This window comes from Salvelinus sp. IW2-2015, unplaced genomic scaffold, assembly GCF_002910315.2.
Source record: "Salvelinus sp. IW2-2015 unplaced genomic scaffold, ASM291031v2 Un_scaffold2459, whole genome shotgun sequence".
In the NCBI taxonomy this organism is placed as follows: domain Eukaryota; kingdom Metazoa; phylum Chordata; class Actinopteri; order Salmoniformes; family Salmonidae; genus Salvelinus; species Salvelinus sp. IW2-2015.
Genome location: NW_019943777.1, coordinates 39029 through 57652, shown reverse-complemented (window position 1 = coordinate 57652; position 18624 = coordinate 39029). Strand labels below are relative to the sequence as shown.

General features: G+C 41.8%; 1 protein-coding gene across 1 annotated transcript; it reads right to left on the bottom strand.

Moving 5' to 3' along the window:
* Nucleotides 1–1122: 1122 nt before the first annotated feature.
* Nucleotides 1123–16832, bottom strand: LOC112074003 (glutaminase kidney isoform, mitochondrial). The gene is made up of 16 exons (XM_024141229.2): nt 16743–16832; nt 16151–16269; nt 13365–13494; nt 13160–13239; nt 12686–12849; nt 11216–11274; nt 7625–7657; nt 7451–7509; nt 6913–6979; nt 6741–6791; nt 5725–5901; nt 5238–5369; nt 5031–5123; nt 4737–4798; nt 2930–3070; nt 1123–1806 (listed from the first exon to the last, which is right to left on the bottom strand). The coding sequence occupies exons 2-16, from the start codon at nt 16216–16218 to the stop codon at nt 1650–1652; spliced, it is 1473 nt and encodes a 490-aa protein (XP_023996997.1). The 5' UTR covers nt 16219–16269; nt 16743–16832; the 3' UTR covers nt 1123–1649.
* Between the last annotated feature and the right edge of the window lie 1792 nt (nt 16833–18624).

The window sequence follows — 18624 nt, the reverse complement described above, 5'->3', positions numbered from 1 at the left end:
TTTGTAGTCGCTGTCATAGTCAATGACACAAACAAATAGACTAGTTCTCACCAAACTAACATGACTTTTCAAGTATACCCTTATGTTATTTTACACTTTTACACTCTAAACAGTTAAACAATCATTATGCCTATCTCTGCATAAAAAGTGCTCCATTAGTTGTGTGTAGGATTGTCTTAGTGTTCTGCTTTCATATAGGCCCATGAGGATAACTATTGTATCTCTACCCAAAAGAGGCATTTGGGTGAGTATGGCGAGATTTAAAGTCCACCTTTGTGGAGTTGTTCTGAACTAAAAACATTCATTAAAGTGTAACGCACTGTCTATAACTGTCTATAACTGATGATAAAATCAATGTAAAAAAATATATCTGACAAATAAGTCAACTTGTGTGACAAATCATAATAGTAACACCATTGACACCGCTGTATCCATGAAGTGATAAATCAATGTTTCGAAGGGTTTTATGTTTTGCCCTAAAATTTGACTTCGCATAGGTGGGAAACCTGTCTGTAAAGAGCACATGGCTGCTGGTTGAATTGTATTGTATTGCTCCTGAGGTGGCTCGCTGTGATATCCTCTCTTTTTTTAAGTCACCGACTCGACTTTATTATCAGGTGGAGCAAACGTACAGAAAAGCTTTGGCTGACACCTAAATAAATACCCCCCTTTCTACTCTAAATTAAAATAAGATTATAGAACAATCAATAAAAAAAAGTATTTTTTGTTATTTTGGAGAAAAAGATGCAAAAATGTCTAGCTATCGAATAGCAAACCAACAAAACTGAACTCATTCCACATAATGCCATACTTTCAATTCATATGAAGCTCCTGGGCCTAAATCAAAAGACCAGAGGTCTTAAATCATAGACAACCTGTTCCCAGATCTGTCTGGCCTGTATAGCCAACTGTATAGCCAGTGTCATATACAGCACAAACAGATTTGCAACCAGGCTACCTAGATCTGTGAACGTGTGGAATAGTTTATGTCATGCATTCTGCCTCATCAATAGAGACAAACTTAAGCCTAATGCACAGTTTATGGACTTTACCCATTTCCTTCAAAAGCTGTGCCAGTGAGTCACTTGATTTCACTACAGATAAATTAGTATTTACACTGAATCCATCTACCTCTGATATTATATTAATTTCAGGGATATACACACATTACATAAATGTACACGGTATCTTTTACACACGGTTGTACATAAAGAGAAATGTTTTGTGCACTTAAAYGTAGAAAATACATTCCACATAGTGCCGACACACACTGAGAGAGAGTTGCGCAGTACGACATAAAAAAGCGAAGCGAAAGGAAACAGCAACCCAAAAAACTAAAAACATCTGGGGAAAAGTCAAAGGTCAATATATATATATATTTTAAACACATTGTCGTCTTTCAAATGACAGAAATACAATACTTTTATACAAAATCAACAATACAGTATTATCAACAGTATACGTGACCTACCACTGACGTGACAAATAGACCACACACTTACAGTAAGTCTTCCAGATAGTTAATGGGGCCATAGAAATAGAATGACTGGAAAGAAACAAGCCTCTCAGATCACGTGTATATATAATTTCAATGGGAAYGTCCGTTCTAGTTATTTTATTTCTATGGATAGATAAGAGTCTTAGTTGGCTCATAGTAGGCCGTCAATGTTCTTCTCCGCTGTCTCCTTCTCTTTGTCCTCAGTGGCGCCCCCCGGTGGACTGTACTTGTTGTTGTAGTCCTGGAGCATGGTCACAACGTCGTGGTGTCCAAAGTGAACTGCCTCTTCCATCGGTGTGTTACCCCACCTTGATGGAACAGACAAGAGACATTGTAAACACTGCTCTTAAATGGACACGTTTTACATTAGCTAAGTTTCCATCCAATTGGCGACAGATTTTCATACAAATATTCTCAAATCTGCATAAATAAAATGTGTGTATTTTGCCACCTGAGGTGTGTTTCCATGAAATGTACTTGTTGCAGATAAAAGGCTGTGCATGATGACGTAGTGGACATAAAAATTACTTTTGCTGTTAAATTCCCAGTACCGAATAAAAAAGTTCAACTGGTTTCCATCGCATTTTCAACTCTACTGATGGTTTTGTTAGTAAATATGTTGCGTTATATAGCCAATGTGCCCACTCTGGTTGCAGATACAGTGTGGGTATAGCCTACATGATGAGATTATTATGGACATAAAAAAAAGCAAGATAATTTTTTTGTCAAACGGCAGCCAAGCACCGATCATCATGTCACCAGAATAAGACCCATGATATTTATTGGAAAGGAGTATCAAATCAAATCAAATGTTATTTGTCACATGCGCTGAATACTACAGGTGTAGACTTTACAGTGAAACGCTTACTTACAAGCCCTTAACCAACAATGCAGTTTTAAGAAAAATACAACAAAAAAACAACAACAAAAAGTAACAATAATTAAAGCACAGCAGTAAAATAACAATAGCAAGTCTATATACAGGGGGTACCGGTACAGAGTCAATGCGCGGGGGCACCGGTTAGTTGAGGTAATTGAGGTAATATATACATGTAGGTCAAGCTCATCAACATGCACTTTCACCACCCTGTGAAGTTCATTATAACTTATTTCACCTGTAGCCTAATAAACTGCATGCTTTCCCAAGTCGTAACGGGAGGACCACACAACATATCCTTGTGTGACTCCAAGTTTCCCATCTTGTATTTGGTTTGTTGACATTTGGAAAGCTTACTGACAAATTTCCTGTTTTCATTCGGCCTGTCGTAACATTTCTGATCCGACATGTACTCTCATAAAAAAGTGGGATGGAAAACTGATTACAGACAAGACACTGGTTGAAAAGATGTCTTCTCGTCCACTGGAGACATTGGATCTTAGCTCCATTGACAGACACTGGGTGGTCTTTGGGGTCATTGAATCTAAACTCACCTGTCTTTGGGAACAGGGTTGACCCTGCATGCCTCCAACAGGAACTTGACCACCTCCACATGTCCTTCTGCTGCAGCCACATGGAGGGCTGTCCTGGAGTCATAGTCCCTCTGCTCCATGTCCATGGAAGACAGAGCAAACCTGGACACATTCCACAGAAGGACAGTGATGAGCACAGTACAGCAGCCAAAATAGCACACACACCACCTCTAGTCCCCATGTAGACACACAGGGAAAACGTACAAGGTCTCTGTCTAACACAGGGACAGATTTGGAATTTACTCTCCAAAGATGTCAAAACATGACATATTTCCTTTCATAGCTTACAGTGGGGCAAAAATGTATTTAGTCAGCCACCAATTGTGCAAGTTCTCCCACTTAAAAAGATGAGAGAGGCCTGTAATTTTCATCATAGGTACACTTCAACTATGACAGACAAAATGAGAATAGTTTTTCTCCAGAAAATCACATTGTAGGATTTTTAATGAATTTATTTGCAAATTATAGTGGAAAATAAGTATTTGGTCAATAACAAAAGTTTATCTCAATACTTTGTTAAATACCCTTTGTTGGCAATGACAGAGGTCAAACGTTTTCTGTAAGTCTTCACAAGGTTTTCACACACTGTTGCTGGTATTTTGGCCCATTCCTCCATGCAGATCTCCTTCGTTGCCCGGTCGGTGTGTTTGGGATCATTGTCATGCTGAAAGACCCAGCCACGTTTCATCTTCAATGCCCTTGCTGATGGAAGGAGGTTTTCACTCAAAATCTCACGATACATGGCCCCATTCATTCTTTCCTTTACACGGATCAGTCGTCCTGGCCCTTTGCAGAAAAACAGCCCCAAAACATGATGTTTCCACCCCCATGCTTCACAGTAGGTATGGTGTTCTTTGGATGCAACTCAGCATTCTTTGCCCTCCAAACACGACGAGTTGAGTTTTTACCAAAATGTTCTATTTTGGTTTCATCTGACCATATGACATTCTCCCAATCTTCTTCTGGATCATCCAAATGCTCTCTAGCAAACTTCAGACGGGCCTGGACATGTACTGGCTAAGCAGGGGGACACGTCTGGCACTGCAGGATTTGAGTCCCTGGCGGCGTAGTGTGTTACTGATGGTAGGCTTTGTTACTTTGGTCCCAGCTCTCTGCAGTCATTCACTAGGTCCCCCCGTGTGGTTCTGGGTTTTTGCTCACCGTTCTGTGATCATTTTGACCCCACGGGGTGAGATCGAGGGAGATTATCAGTGGTCTTGATATGTTCTCCATTTCCTAATAATTGCTCCCACAGTTGATTACTTCAAACCAAGCTGCTTACCTATTGCAGATTCAGTCTTCCCAGCCTGGTGCAGGTCTACAATTTTGTTTCTGGTGTCCTTTGACAGCTCTTTGGTCTGGCCATAGTGGAGTTTGGAGTGTGACTGTTTGAGGTTGTGGACAGGTGTCTTATAACTGATAACAAGTTCAAACAGGTGCCATTAATACAGGTAACGAGTGGAGGACAGAGGAGCCTCTTAAAGAAGAAGTTACAGGTCTGTGAGAGCCAGAAATCTTGCTTGTTTGTAGGTACCAAATACTTATTTTCACCATCATTTGCAAATAAATTCATAAAAAATCCTACAATGTGATTTCTGGATTTTTTCCCCTCATTTTGTCTGTCATAGTTGGAAGGTACCTATGATGAAAATTACAGGCCTCTCTCATCTTTTTAAGTGGGAGAACTTGCACAATTGGTGGCTGACTAAATACTTTTTTGCCCCACTATATTTATTGGCCAACATGGAGATAATGCAGTGTTGTGTACCTCCTCAGTGCAGACACATCGCCAGTGTACGCAGCGAAGAGAAGATTGATGACCGACTTCACCTGAAAGACAACAGAGGGGCAGTTGGCGTCAGTTTGCACGTCAACCACTTTCCTTTAGCACTATCAGCATCTTCCAGTAGATGGTTGCTTTAAAAAAAAAAACACTCAGTCCAACGACAGCCTTTTCAAGGGAATACGTCGACTACATGTACATGGAGGCACCTTGGTGAACGTGGGGAAGTAGAAAAAGAGAGGAGAAGGAGCGAGAGGCTCCCAGTAAAACTCGACTCACCCTCTGGTCTCCGCCCTCCCTGCGAGGATCCAGCTTCTTGACAAAGTGCTTCAGGTTGTCGTAGTTGTGGAAGTTGCAAAGGGACACCAGATCCTGGAAAAAAGCAATCCCTGTCAGGCTTTCTGCTGGTTTTCTAATCATCAATCAATAAATGAATTAGATCACTGACAGAGAGACAACAGAGTGAAAACTATCAGTTTCTCGTACCGTGCAGAACTGGATTCCTCGTACACTGTTACCCAGCTTGTCCAGTGGCGGGGACCAGCACATGATACCCATGACGTTGGGCACCACCAGCAAGATGCCCCCTGCCACGCCTGACTTAGCTGGAAGTCCAACCTGCCAGACAGCATAGAGGAAGCGGTTAACAGGGAGTGCAGACAACAGTGTTAAAACATTACAGCAATAAATGAACAGCAGTGGATGGACAAAACATCATGGAGTAGGAAGACTTACTGCAGTGTAATGTGTAATGCTTAAACGGTGGCAGATTGGAGACACAGTGGGAACAACGACAAAGAGCAGCAGGCCAAACAGACAGTAGGAAACAATGCTAAACTAGGGGGGGGGGGCTAGGAAAAGAAGGGGACTGGAAATGAGAATTGTAACTCAAATCTGGTGCAAAGTCTGTTGTACATGGTCCCTGTCAAATCAACAAATACAAGTATTGAAGGAAGGAACTTGGGAGACTCACGTGGAAAGCGAACTGTCCCGAGAAGTCGTACATGCCGCATGAGTGCATGAGGCTCAGGGTGTTCCGTACCGCCTCCGGGCCCAGCACGCGCTCGCCTGTGATTGGACAGAAGCCGCCGTTGGCCAGGGTGGCCGCCATGACGCTAGCGCTTTCACAGGTCACCTCGATGGAGCACAGCTAGAGTAGAATAGAAAACTGTTCATATACCATCGGGAATAACAGCTGACAGAGAGAGAAAAATAAAAAAACAGGATGTTTCTCCACAAAGCCCATTGAAAAGATATAGCTTGAAACTTGAACCATGTTTAGAAAAAAATACAGGCATAGGTCCTACAGGCACCTGGACTACTTTTCAGTCGTGTGGTCAGGTGCCACAAATAGGGATTTAAGAAAATAACAATTGGCTCAGAACAGGGCAGCACGGCTGGCCTTTAAATGTACACAGAAAGCCAACATCAATAATATGCATGTAAATCTCTCATGGCTCAAAGTGGAGGAGAGATTGACTTCATCACTACTTGTTTTTGTAAGAAGTGTTGACAAGCTGAATGCACCGAGGTGTCTGTTTAAACTACTAGCGCACAGCTCTGACACCTATGCATACCCAACAAGACATGCCATCAGAGGTCTCTTCACAATCCCCAAGTCCAGAACAGACTATGGGAGGCGTACAGTACTACATAGAGCCACGACTACATGGAACTCTATTCCACATCAGGTAACTGATGCAAGCAGTAGAATCAGATTTAAAAAACTGATAAAAAGACACCTTATTGAACAGCGGGGACTGTGAAGAGACACACACACAGGTACAGACCCGCATACGCACAAACTCTGGCACACACGCACATTATAATATTGTTGCATGGTGGTATTGGACATTTTGTATTGTACATATGTAGTGGTGTAATAATGTTATATGATTACTGTTTTATCTTTTGTTTTGTGTGTGATGTAAGTGCCTTAACGTGTTTGGACCCCAGGAAGAGTAGCTGCTGCCAAATACAAATACTCACCTGGAAGTAGAGGTCTAAAATGGAGGTCATGTCTGTCCCCTCTGGAAAGCACTAGAAAGAAACAACAGTGATTTGACAGTCAGACAATGCCTAGTAAAAATGTCTTCAGTGATCCAGGAAAGGTACATTTGATTGATGTAAAACGTGTGCGATTGTTTCAGCTGTCGCCAACCTTCTTYTCCTTCAGGTAGTAGCCGATAGCAAAGTTCCGATCTCCAGACTCCCTCTCTGACTGGAATCTGGGCGCAGAGAGAGTTGTGTTGTTAGTTAACGGGAACATTCGGAGTTCTGTTTCCACTAAGTTCAATTCCAATTTGGTTCCAATTCTACTTCCCAAACCAGTAAAGCTATTTGTGTTGTTTGGGGGTGGGGGCGGCGGTGCAAAAAGAAAAGCGCTGGCTATATCGGTCTACTAACACAGGACTAGTAAAGGCCCAGTACACTACTTTATTGAATTGTATGAATTCAGCACCCCTACTTCCCCTATGGTTTTTGATGTTGTCCAGATGAAGATGTATCTCTATGGTTGTTGTTTTTGTGGTGTTATTCTAAAGCAGACTAAAGTACTGACTGAAACGGATTATCATACTAAAAATGCTAGTGATGAAAACAACACTGATGAATAACTAAGGCATGGCACCTGGCCAATGGTGGTGAGCCAAGGTGCTTGAACCAAACCACAACCCCAGTTCTTCGTCTTGAGAACTCACGTGGCATTGCTGAAACCCACATACTCGTTTCCTGCCAGCTTGTTCATGAAGTTCATGACCTGCAATGCAAAGTCCAAAAGGTCACAAAGTGTACCCATCATAACAAAGACGATCATCGCAAACAGTCAGCGCAGCGTCGGGCTAAACATAAAAGAACTGGGTAGCGTTACTTACATAATCAAATTTCTCAGCGTTGCTTGCCCCTTGCTAAAAGAGAAACAGAAGATCACATAAGTATGAATGACTACATACTGTATATCAAATTATATTTACAGTATATTGTATATTGCCTAGCTAGCGGGAATACCTTATGACAAATTCAAATTATTCCCAGATCAAATTACCAATATGATTACAAAATCTAGCAATAATTCTTATTAAAAAAACAGTATGTACCTTAAAGAAAATAATTTTAGTTGTCACACCCTGGCCTTAGTTATCTTTGTTTTCATTATTATTTTAGTTAGGTCAGGGTGTGACATGGGGAATGTATGTGTTTTGGTTTGTCTAGGGGTTTGTACGTTTAATGGGTCAGTGTCTTGTCTAGGTGTTTGTATGTCTATGGCTGCCTAGATTGGTTCTCAATTATAGGCAGCTGTGGTTTATTGTCTCTGAGAGCCATATTTATGGCAGCCATAGGCATTTGGGTTTTGTGGGTAATTGTCTATGTTGAACGTTTGTTGCTTGTCTATGCACTTACGTCGTTATCTTCACGGTCGTTTGTTGTTTTGTTTAGTTTGTATTCAGTGTTCGTTTTCGTGTTTTTTCCCTTCTCTAAATAAAAGAGAATGTATTTTGCACACGCTGCGCCTTGGTCCTCTCTCTCACCCATAGATGATTGTGACATTAGTCCTAATATTACAAATATTTAGGATTACTGGGCAAGTAGCTAAATGGAGGTGAAGGAGATTAAATGAATCACTAATTCAAGAGCCAAGGGTTTTCAAATGAGAAAATAATCTACCAAAAGACAATCGGCAAAAACAATGTGTAGGCCATTCTACCAGACTGGAGATAAAACACGCCACAGGTAAATGCAATTCCTTATATCTGCAATTCTGCATAGACAGGTAGACGTGAAGTTAATCTGCAGTAGTGCAAGTAGCCCATGTACTGTAGGGGTGTCTGAGTGTCTGTTGAAAGTTAGTGATGTGATGTTTGCTCGTGTGTGGCTGATCCTGTGTGTTGTAGAAGTTTATGGATCTATATGTGCAGATTAATTAGTGATGTCCTCCCTTAATATTGTGGAACACACTGACTTCTGGGATATGTAGTGTAAGCTGAGGGGGTACTACAGAAAGGAAACTTTATATTTCACTCTAATAATACAGATAGTGCAAACAAACCAGTTAAATACATTCAAACAATAAAACACAAATAATCGATAAACTAAAAACAAAATGGCATGTGTGTACTATTGTGATTTTGAAAAACCTTTAAAAAAAAGAAGAAGATTTTTTTGCCTTTCTGTTTATTATCCAGGTTATAAGCAGTTTGTAAACCGTTTGTAAAATGCAGGTGACAAATAGCAACTACTACAACTGTAGCTTATTATATGTTCAATGGGGAAAATAATTTAAGTAAAAAAATTACCAACATCATTGACCTGTGGCAGTGGTCATAATTTCCCACATATCTTAATGCTGTAAAATATGCAACAACAAATAAACCACAAACGAGGCTTCAAAAATACTTTACAACGTTCCCATAGTTTAGTCCCCGATTTACCATACGGGAACCACATTTTGAGAGACAGATCTGGTCTATATTACTGAATACATTAGATTAGAATGTGGGGGCATCCAATCAGTGGATTGATTATTGAGCTCACCATTAGCAACCTATACAGTGATTGGTTTAAGGTTATAATGAAGATTTAAGTAGAAAGATACCACATCATTACCCTGTCAAGTCAAATGACTGCCATCCAAATAACCAAATAACTAATAGGCTACAGATGTAGGATCTTACTTTTATCACTCACAGCAGGAAAAATGCAAACTTGTAGTGTATTAAAGGTTTAAAAAGGTGTCTAGGGGTTCACTTTCGGGTTCATCTCCACTTTAAAATGTCAAGACTTGATTTGTCAGAACAAAAAATGTATAAACCCCTACAAAAAATGTCCATTAATTATAATTCACATAATAATTCACATTTCCTGTTGCTGCAGGATTCTTTTCCTGCTGTAGCAAACTGGCTCAAATTAAGATCCTACATCTGTATACCACTAGGTGTAATATTTTGTGTACTGTACTATATGCCATATTGAGTACATAGTGTACAGTCTGATACAAGTATCAATCAAATAAATCGTTAACACTAATTACTATAGAGTTGTTATTCCTTATAGGTGTTACTCCTATAAACTCTTAGACAGGATAATCATACGGCACCTTTCCATCAGAGTTCAACCCCAAATCAAACCAGACAGGAAAACTCGAGGCTTCATTCAGTCACTCGGCTTGGCTGTGGTTGAGATTGAGGAGTAGCCAGGCCTCATTTATCTGGGTCCGTGTGCCACGTTACGTTGAAATATGGAGCAGAGTGCTAGTCTTGTTTTGAAGGTGGTAAGCTAGTGCCTACAACTGTCTTCATCTAAGACAGACAGTTGTGCTGTAGAATTAGCCCCTGGAGCCATAGATATGGGCTTCGGCTACATACAGTAAGAGAAAAAGGCATCTGCGGTAGGTTGCAGCCACTAACTATTGGAGATGAAACCTCGTTTCTGCAGAGAAAGAAGAAAGAAAATCTAAAAGTAGTATTTCTCTGAATACAATGAAGGTGAAAGAGAAGTCATTTGGACAGAGTTTGTACCCGAAGCTTAGTTTAACGGCATGTGACTGTTGAAAGTTTAGTATGAAACCAACGTAGCTCCTCACGTTGATATGATAAATGGCCTGCTGCTGGGTTATGTAGTAACAACACTGCAGAAGACTCATGCGCACGACGTACATGTATGTGTCACCTCTTGGTTCTAGTCGTCAGCGAGGCACCTACAATGCGTTGGAGGTGAATGCGTTTTACCCTACAATATCTCATAATGAACACACAGAGAATTGATCACAGTTTCAGCAGTAGAGGGTGCACTGCTCCCGTACAGTAAGCTATTTCTAACATCACTTCCTGACTAATAGCCAATAGCAAAGATGTTCTACTCCTCTCAGCCAATAGCCAGCCAGGTTAGCTTTGCCTCTGCCTGGTCAAAGACATACGATTTAAGCAGGCGATGGACGCACAGAACACACCCACATATTGATCTTTCATTCATATACCAAAGCAGTTTTACCCATGATTAAAATGTATGGCTTTATCTATATGGCTGGGCTGGTTAGACCAATCTGAGGCCTGTTGCCTGACACGCTAGTGCTGTCTCACACAAAGTCAGCCTTGTGTGTACTGTATGGGCTATGTGCATAACTGAGAGGCAGGTTGCTCACTGATTCTTTCACCAAACAAATCCCCTTTCAGCGGGATGATCTATAGTCTTAACCTCTCCATATACAGTACAGTGGAAGCTGGTAATCTGGCAAAAGCAATGAAGTCCCCCCTGTTATTTACTGTATTTAAAATGTAATTCAATGCAACTTTGTCACTCCAGAGGTAACAAGGTACGTACAGAATTGACCTTATGTATTATGTAGCCTAGTGTTGGTACGACTACCTACTGTACTGAACAAAGGCATGGTTCGACGTTTCATTTTTCAACAAATGTTTCCCCCTCCAAAAAAACCATACATTATTATCTGAATTTCAAATGTTATTTACCTTTAGGAGGGACGTGCACACAATAGCGCCGGCGTTAACCATAGGGTTATGTGGTTTATCTGTGGAAATCAGTGTATATTACATTACAACATGTTTACAAATGCAGTGGACAGAGTATACGTTCATACACAGCGAGGTTACATTTTCTTCACAATCACCACACACTACTCAACACATTCAATGTTAGAGGCAAATATGCCCAAAGATCACGTAACTTTGATGTAACTTTGAACTTGACGTGAGGAAATTAGCAGAATAACAATCAGATGGATAATGAATGAATGCGGATGGGACCACAGCTGCCTTTGTAGTCTAGAGACCATACTAGTGATATTGAGGTACATAGCCATGAACTCACAGCTCATTACTAGCTGTAGTGTAGGTCTCTTGTGTTATGCCACTTCCCCTTCCCCTAAACCCTTTAATCTTCTTATGCAATCACACACAAAAAACAGGAAGAAACAACATTCCTACCACTGGTAGCAGTTTGCATAAACAGATTAGATAACATGACCAATGGGAGAGAGTGCATCAAAATCAAAACCGACCTGGGATTTACTGAAAGCCTGTACTAAACCCGAGTCACAATCTACAGAGCTCAGATAGCATCCTTTGACAACCAACACAGCAATCAGAGCAATGAGTTACACTGCCTCGATTTGATTTGAAACGGATAAGGCTTGATTTGAGAGAGCTTGACAACTGCTGCTCTCCAGATAGCTTCTGCATGTGCTTCATACTTGAAGCCGAAATCCACAGGAAGCGAAACCTTGACGCTGTTCATGCCAGCACAGTTGCTATTGCTTTTGTTTCGTTGATGAAACGGAGTGGTAAAAAAACATCACACTGCATACGATGACAGAGGGAATGAAAACTGTGTTCGTTGTTTGAAGTGACTTCTCTGTTGTTGTTATATCGCAAGCGGCCGTGGCCGTTTCACCGAGTACGGATTCCAGCTTTAAAACTAGGATCTTATCAAAGATATGATACATGAGGTTGGTGTTATTCTCCAGGTCTATGTAGACTTTTGCAGATTGAGTTGAGCGTGTGGACATTGTACTGAAAAGCCTGTGTCTGTACTGATTATATCTGGGCTGCACCAACACCTCTCATTAAGATTACATAACAGTACCATGGCAACAGACTGCACCACAGGCTGGATCACCTTGCATTGAATCACATGACAACCCACCCAGAGGGACTACTTTCTCTCAATCAACCCGGAAAACTGCCTTGTCCAATGTATGTATACAAGATGTAAATGATTCCATGACAGGACAAAATCTTTTCACAGGGTATGCTAGGTTTGAAGTAAAATAGGACCACCTGAGCAGCACTGCATTGTAACTAACACCTCTGTTGTCAGTTCTGCCTGCGACCATAGAATTACAGAATCTCATTCTGGAGCTCTGTAGGTTTTACGACACCAGCCACTCTAGTATTATATATCTTTATACGTGTCACCCTCACCTTCCTCGTTGAGGAAAAGTTTGTTGAAGCGCAGGCCGCTGGGCTCTTTGCCGATGAAACGGTGCACATACTCCGTCCCGTGGTCGTTCACGGCGATGGCGTACTTCAGAGGCTTTACACACGACTGCAGGCAGAACGGGACTTTGGTGTCACCCGCTGTGTGCCTAAAGAAGGGATAGAGAGAGAGAGAGAGAGGAAGGGATGGAGAGAGAGAGAGGAAGGGATGGAGAGAGGGGATGAGTGGGGGAGAGGACCAGGAGATAAAGGCAATAAGCAAAGGAAAATGTAAACAATACGAATGAATGTCTCATTATGTAGGGTAACTAATTAGCTACTTTACAGTGTATACATTGTCACAATGCAGCTGTAAGCAGTTTGACAGGAACACTATACGTCAGTACAGTTAACTGTAGAAATACAAATGTAGGCTACTACATGTTTACTGCATGTTAAACATGATTATAGCTGCTGTACCTTTGTCCATCCACAGTGCATATGGACACGGCCCAGAGGTCCGGGCTGAACCTTGCCAGCTGGGGAATGTAGTCAGCCACCTACGCAACAAAACAGAAGGCAACATATCAACACTTACCATTCCCCATGGGCATTTAATCAGGAAATGATCATCACCACCATCACCATGCAGTCTCACTGTCCCCGGGGCATCTCCCTCACCCACCTGTCCCCCTCCCAGGTTTTTGGCATTCTCATAGAGCGCGTCGATTTCGGAGGCGAAGGACACAAAGTCGGGGATAACAAACTTCTTCCTGAAGGCCTGGGTGAGCAGCACGATGTTGCTCTGGACACACCTTGGAGAGAAAAGGAGACAGTTAGGTACCAGAGTCTCCTTATGACTAGTGTAACACACAGAGTCCTGTGTGCTTCAGTTGGAAGAGCATGGCACTAGCAACGCCAGGGTCACGGGTTCAATACCCGCTGGGGCCACCAATAAGAAACTCTATGAATGCAAGTCGCTTTGGATCAAAGCGTCTGCTGAATGGAATACATTACTACATTGTTATTGTACATATGATACAGGGAATAGATAACTGTGAGGAATTAGCTCATAGATTTGTATAAGATGTTATATGACATCAGCTATCTATTTACCCTGTCCTATCCCTGCTACTGTATGAAATCAGATATCTATTTACCCTGTTCTATCCCTTGCTACTGTATAAAATCAGATATCTATTTACCCTGTCCTATCCCTGCTACTGTATAAAATCAGAGATATTTTTACCCTGTCCTATCCCTGCTACTGTATGAAATCAGATATCTATTTACCCTGTCCTATCCCTGCCACTGTATGAAATCAGATATCGTACCCTGTTCCTATCCCTGCTACTGTATTACAAATTCAGATATCTACCCTGTTCCTATCCCTGCTACTGTATAAAACAGATATCTATTTACCCCGTCCCATCCCTGCTACTGTATGACATCAGATATCTATTTACCCTGCCTATCCCTGCTACTATATACAATCAGATATCTATTTACCCTGTCCTATCCCTGCTACTATATACAATCAGATATCTATTTACCCTGTCCTATCCCTGCTACTGTATGAAATCAGATATCTATTTACCCTGTCCTATCCCTGCTACTGTATCAAATCAGATATCTATTTACCCTGTCCATCCCTGCTACTGTATGAAATCAGATATCTATTTACCCTGTCCTATCCCTGCTACTGATAAAATCAGATATCTATTTACCCTGTCCCATCCCTGCTACTGTATGAAATCAGATATCTATTTACCCTGTCCTATCCGTGCTACTATATAAAATCAGATATCTATTACCCTGTCCTATCCCTGCTACTGTATGACATCAGATATCTATTTACCCTGTCCTATCCCTGCTACTGTATGACATCAGATATCATTTACCCTGTCCCATCCCTGCTACTGTATGAAATCAGATATCTATTTACCCTGTCCTATCCGTGCTACTATATAAAATCAGATATCTATTTACCCTGTCCTATCCCTGCTACTGTATAAAATCAGATATCTATTTACCCTGTCCCTCCCTGCTACTGTATGAAATCAGATATCTATTTACCCTCTCCCATCCCTGCTACTGTATGAAATCAGATATCTATTTACCCTGTCCCATCCCTGCTACTGTATGACATCAGATATCTATTTACCCTGGCCTATCCCTGCTACTATATACAATCAGATATCTATTTACCCTGTCCTATCCCTGCTACTATATACAATCAGATATCTATTTACCCTGTCCTATCCTGGCACTATATAAAATCAGATATCTATTTACCCTGTCCTATCCCTGCTACTGTATGAAATCAGATATATATTTACCCTGTCCTATCCCTGCTACTGTATAAAATCAGAATCTATTTACCCTGTCCCATCCCTGCTACTGTATGACATCAGATATCTATTTACCCTGGCCTATCCCTGCTACTATATACAATCAGATATCTATTACCCTGTCCTATCCGTGCTACTATATAAAATCAGATATCTATTTACCCTGTCCCATCCCTGCTACTGTATGAAATCAGATATCTATTACCTGTCCTATCCCTGCTACTGTATAAATCAGATATCTATTTACCCTGTCCCATCCCTGCTACTGTATGAAATCAATATCTATTTACCCTGTCCTATCCGTGCACCATATAAAATCAGATATCTATTTACCCTGTCCTATCCCTGCTACTGTATGAAATCAGAATATATTTTACCCTGTCCTATCCCTGCTACTGTATGCGCCCACTGGTGTGTTTTACGTGATAGGCTTCTCTTGCCTATAAATAGCTGCCTCCCAGATGGCTTCCAGTCAAAGCTACTGCAGCTCCTCCTAAGCATGTTTGTGTAGCTCCTAGTGTGTTGTCTTATGATCTGTGTCCTGCAGGGTGGCTTGTCTACAGAGTGGTTTCTTCAACGCGTCACTGGCTATGTTGTGCTTATGTTCCACATGTATGTCCTAGGGTTGTAAACAGGAACAATCTTTTTAAAGCAAATATCAGCTGATCTGGAAAGGACAGTTCTTGTGATCGTAGAGATGAGTCTCTTGACAAATTGCCATTCATTATTTTTGTAACAAGGACATTTTAAAATGAATGGGATTGATATGACCTTGACAATCTGAAAGGACTAGGCTATGACATGCTTCCTTATAAAGCCTGAACTATTATGAATCATTCATGACTTGAAATGCATTGAGCAAATACTTCTAAGGAACCTGAATAAGTTATGGCCTACATGAACTGTGCTCAAATAAAGGAGGCACACAAATGACTAAATGATGACCAGTGCTTGACATATCAAAAGACCACTAAAGCCTTCTATTCTAGGTCTAGTGTCTAGAGTGTTCTGGAACTAACTTGTTATAGAACCCAGCTCTAGAGTGTCTAACTTCTTGAAGAAGTCTAGATAAACATTACTTCTAGCGTCTGTTCTACATCCCAGTTCTAGACTGTCTTACTTCTTGAAGAGGTGTCGGTCCAGGTTTCCGTCTGACGTGGTCTTCATGATGACTTTCAGGTTCTCCATACACTCCTTCAGCCGGGGGTCTCCGGTCCGGAGCCCTGTGGCTTTCAGCGCCTGCAGAAAGCATGGCTCGGGTCAGGGGGCTGACGATTATCATGTTAATTACATGTTTACCACACATTTATTATGTTTGTCATGCTTATAAACAAGGTTATAAACAAGGACAATTTAATGGCATATTACGCTATATTTCTTGAAGGATCCAATGTAAATGTCAAGACTAATAAGGCCCATTGAATAAACTGCTCTTCCGTGACAGATAGAGGGAGATCAACATTTCACCATAGTAATAGAATGAATTCTAATCTAACAAGAATCTAATTCTATAAATGTCACCCCAAGCAAGGGGCCATACATGAGTGAGCTATTGCTTCCTGGTACAGCCAGAGTAGTAACACGCCTTATATTCAGATATACAGTAATAAGGCTGTGGCAGTAACCATGACACAGCAGCACCATTGCGTATACTACCATCCAACTGGCCAAACGCATGTGGCTGCCTGCTTGGCTCTGGCCTGACACTCCACTGTGGTGAATTTGTGAGCCGGATTTTTTCAGCGCCCCCGGCGATGGTGTATAAAGATCAGATCCTCCAGACTAGGCAGGATGCCTGCCTGCCTTCTGCACACTGACACACACACACACACACACACACACACACACACACACACACACACACACACACACACACACACCACACACACACACACACACACACACACAACATCAGAGACACACCACACAGCGACACACACACCCACACACACCACCACACACACACACACCACAGAGCACTCACAGAGACACACACACACAGAGACACACACACACAGAGACACACACACACAGAGAGTGAGGAACGGCCAGGGTTCTCTAAAGGCAATGGGGAACAGCAGCAGGGGGCCGGGATGAACTAGCTATAATACTGTAGAGGAGAGGTGGTGAGTATTTCACATTACAGCCCCAGCTTTAAGGAAAGGGTTTGCACACTGCTTCCAAAACACCAGTCTGATAGTTCAAGGAGAGTTTAGAGATTTTATGATAGACAATATCTTGTTTGCATGGATCTTCAATCATAAATAAGGTAGACTTTGTTGGTTTTATGTCAATTTAAATACACACATATCAGTTACAAATTATAGTGTCAAGTTTAACTAATGCTCGGGGGCTTGACGTGAGTCATTAGCCTATTTACTGACTGGTATTATGCATAGCTGCTCCAAATCCGTTCCACTCACTCTAGGAGAGGAGAGTTAGTACAGTATGTTGGAGGTAGATAGATAGGTGGAATACTGTAGTTAGGCCTAAACGAGGTGTATGTACTTCATCATGATCCACCATACACCAAATAGGATCTCTGAGGGAGGAGGGTGGGAGCTCAGGCTCAGTCAGTCCCGCAATGCATCATGGGACAGACAGGCAATAGAGCTATAGTAACCCAGCTCCGTAGCCTGCCCTAGCGATTAAGAAGACGTCACAACGTATTCAAAATGATAAAAGGACTTTGGTAGAGGTAGAGGGTCAAATCCCCTCATCAGCTACCCAGGAATGACTCAGACTCCGGACACGGCACTGTATCTTTCAGTTTGTTGTTGTTTAAAAGGATCTCTTCCAGTTTGGAGGTTGTTTAAGCCGTATTTGTTTGTTTTGAGTCCTACTCTTAAAGGATTATGATCCTGTATCATTTCCATGACAACTGTTTTGATAAGGCCTATTTGATTGTGGTCCTTGGTCCATTTCTGGAGTCATTTCTGGATGCCTGCCGGAGAGGAGCGCTGGAACCAACAGGTCGGTGGGACGGCTGGGGAAGTCAAGCGCGGTCGCTTCTAGAGGCTGAGGACACTTCGAGGTAGAGAATTGAAGAGCGAGCCCTCAGCAGCCGCAAGGCTTAGCCTGGAAACACCACAGTACATCTACACGAGAACGAATGTATAAATTGAGACGTATACTTACACACCGAGGCAAAGCAAACGGATCAAACGAAAGAGGAGAGAAAATACGCAGAGTAAGTGAGTGGCATTAGAACAAACTCAGTGACGTTGTGCATCATCATCATCATCATCGTCGTCAAGCAGATAGACCTACTGACCAAGACACACAGATTCATGGATTAACATACGCGTTCAATACTTAGGACGCATCCAACACTGCAGAACAACAGTGAAAACCATGGCATGGCAGAACCTGAAAAAAGAAATCATTATACCCTGCCAGCAAAGCACAGTGTAAAACAAAACATTAAACTGAGGACGTGTGCTGTGTTCCAAACTGCCCATATGGACATCACCCTCTCTGCTTCATGTCTCCAAGCCCTTGCCCTCACCCCAGGACAGTAGGAAGTCCAAACAGACAGGCTATTAGGAGGTGTGACATCTGGATTGGTGCTGATGATGCTCCGTTAATTCATTC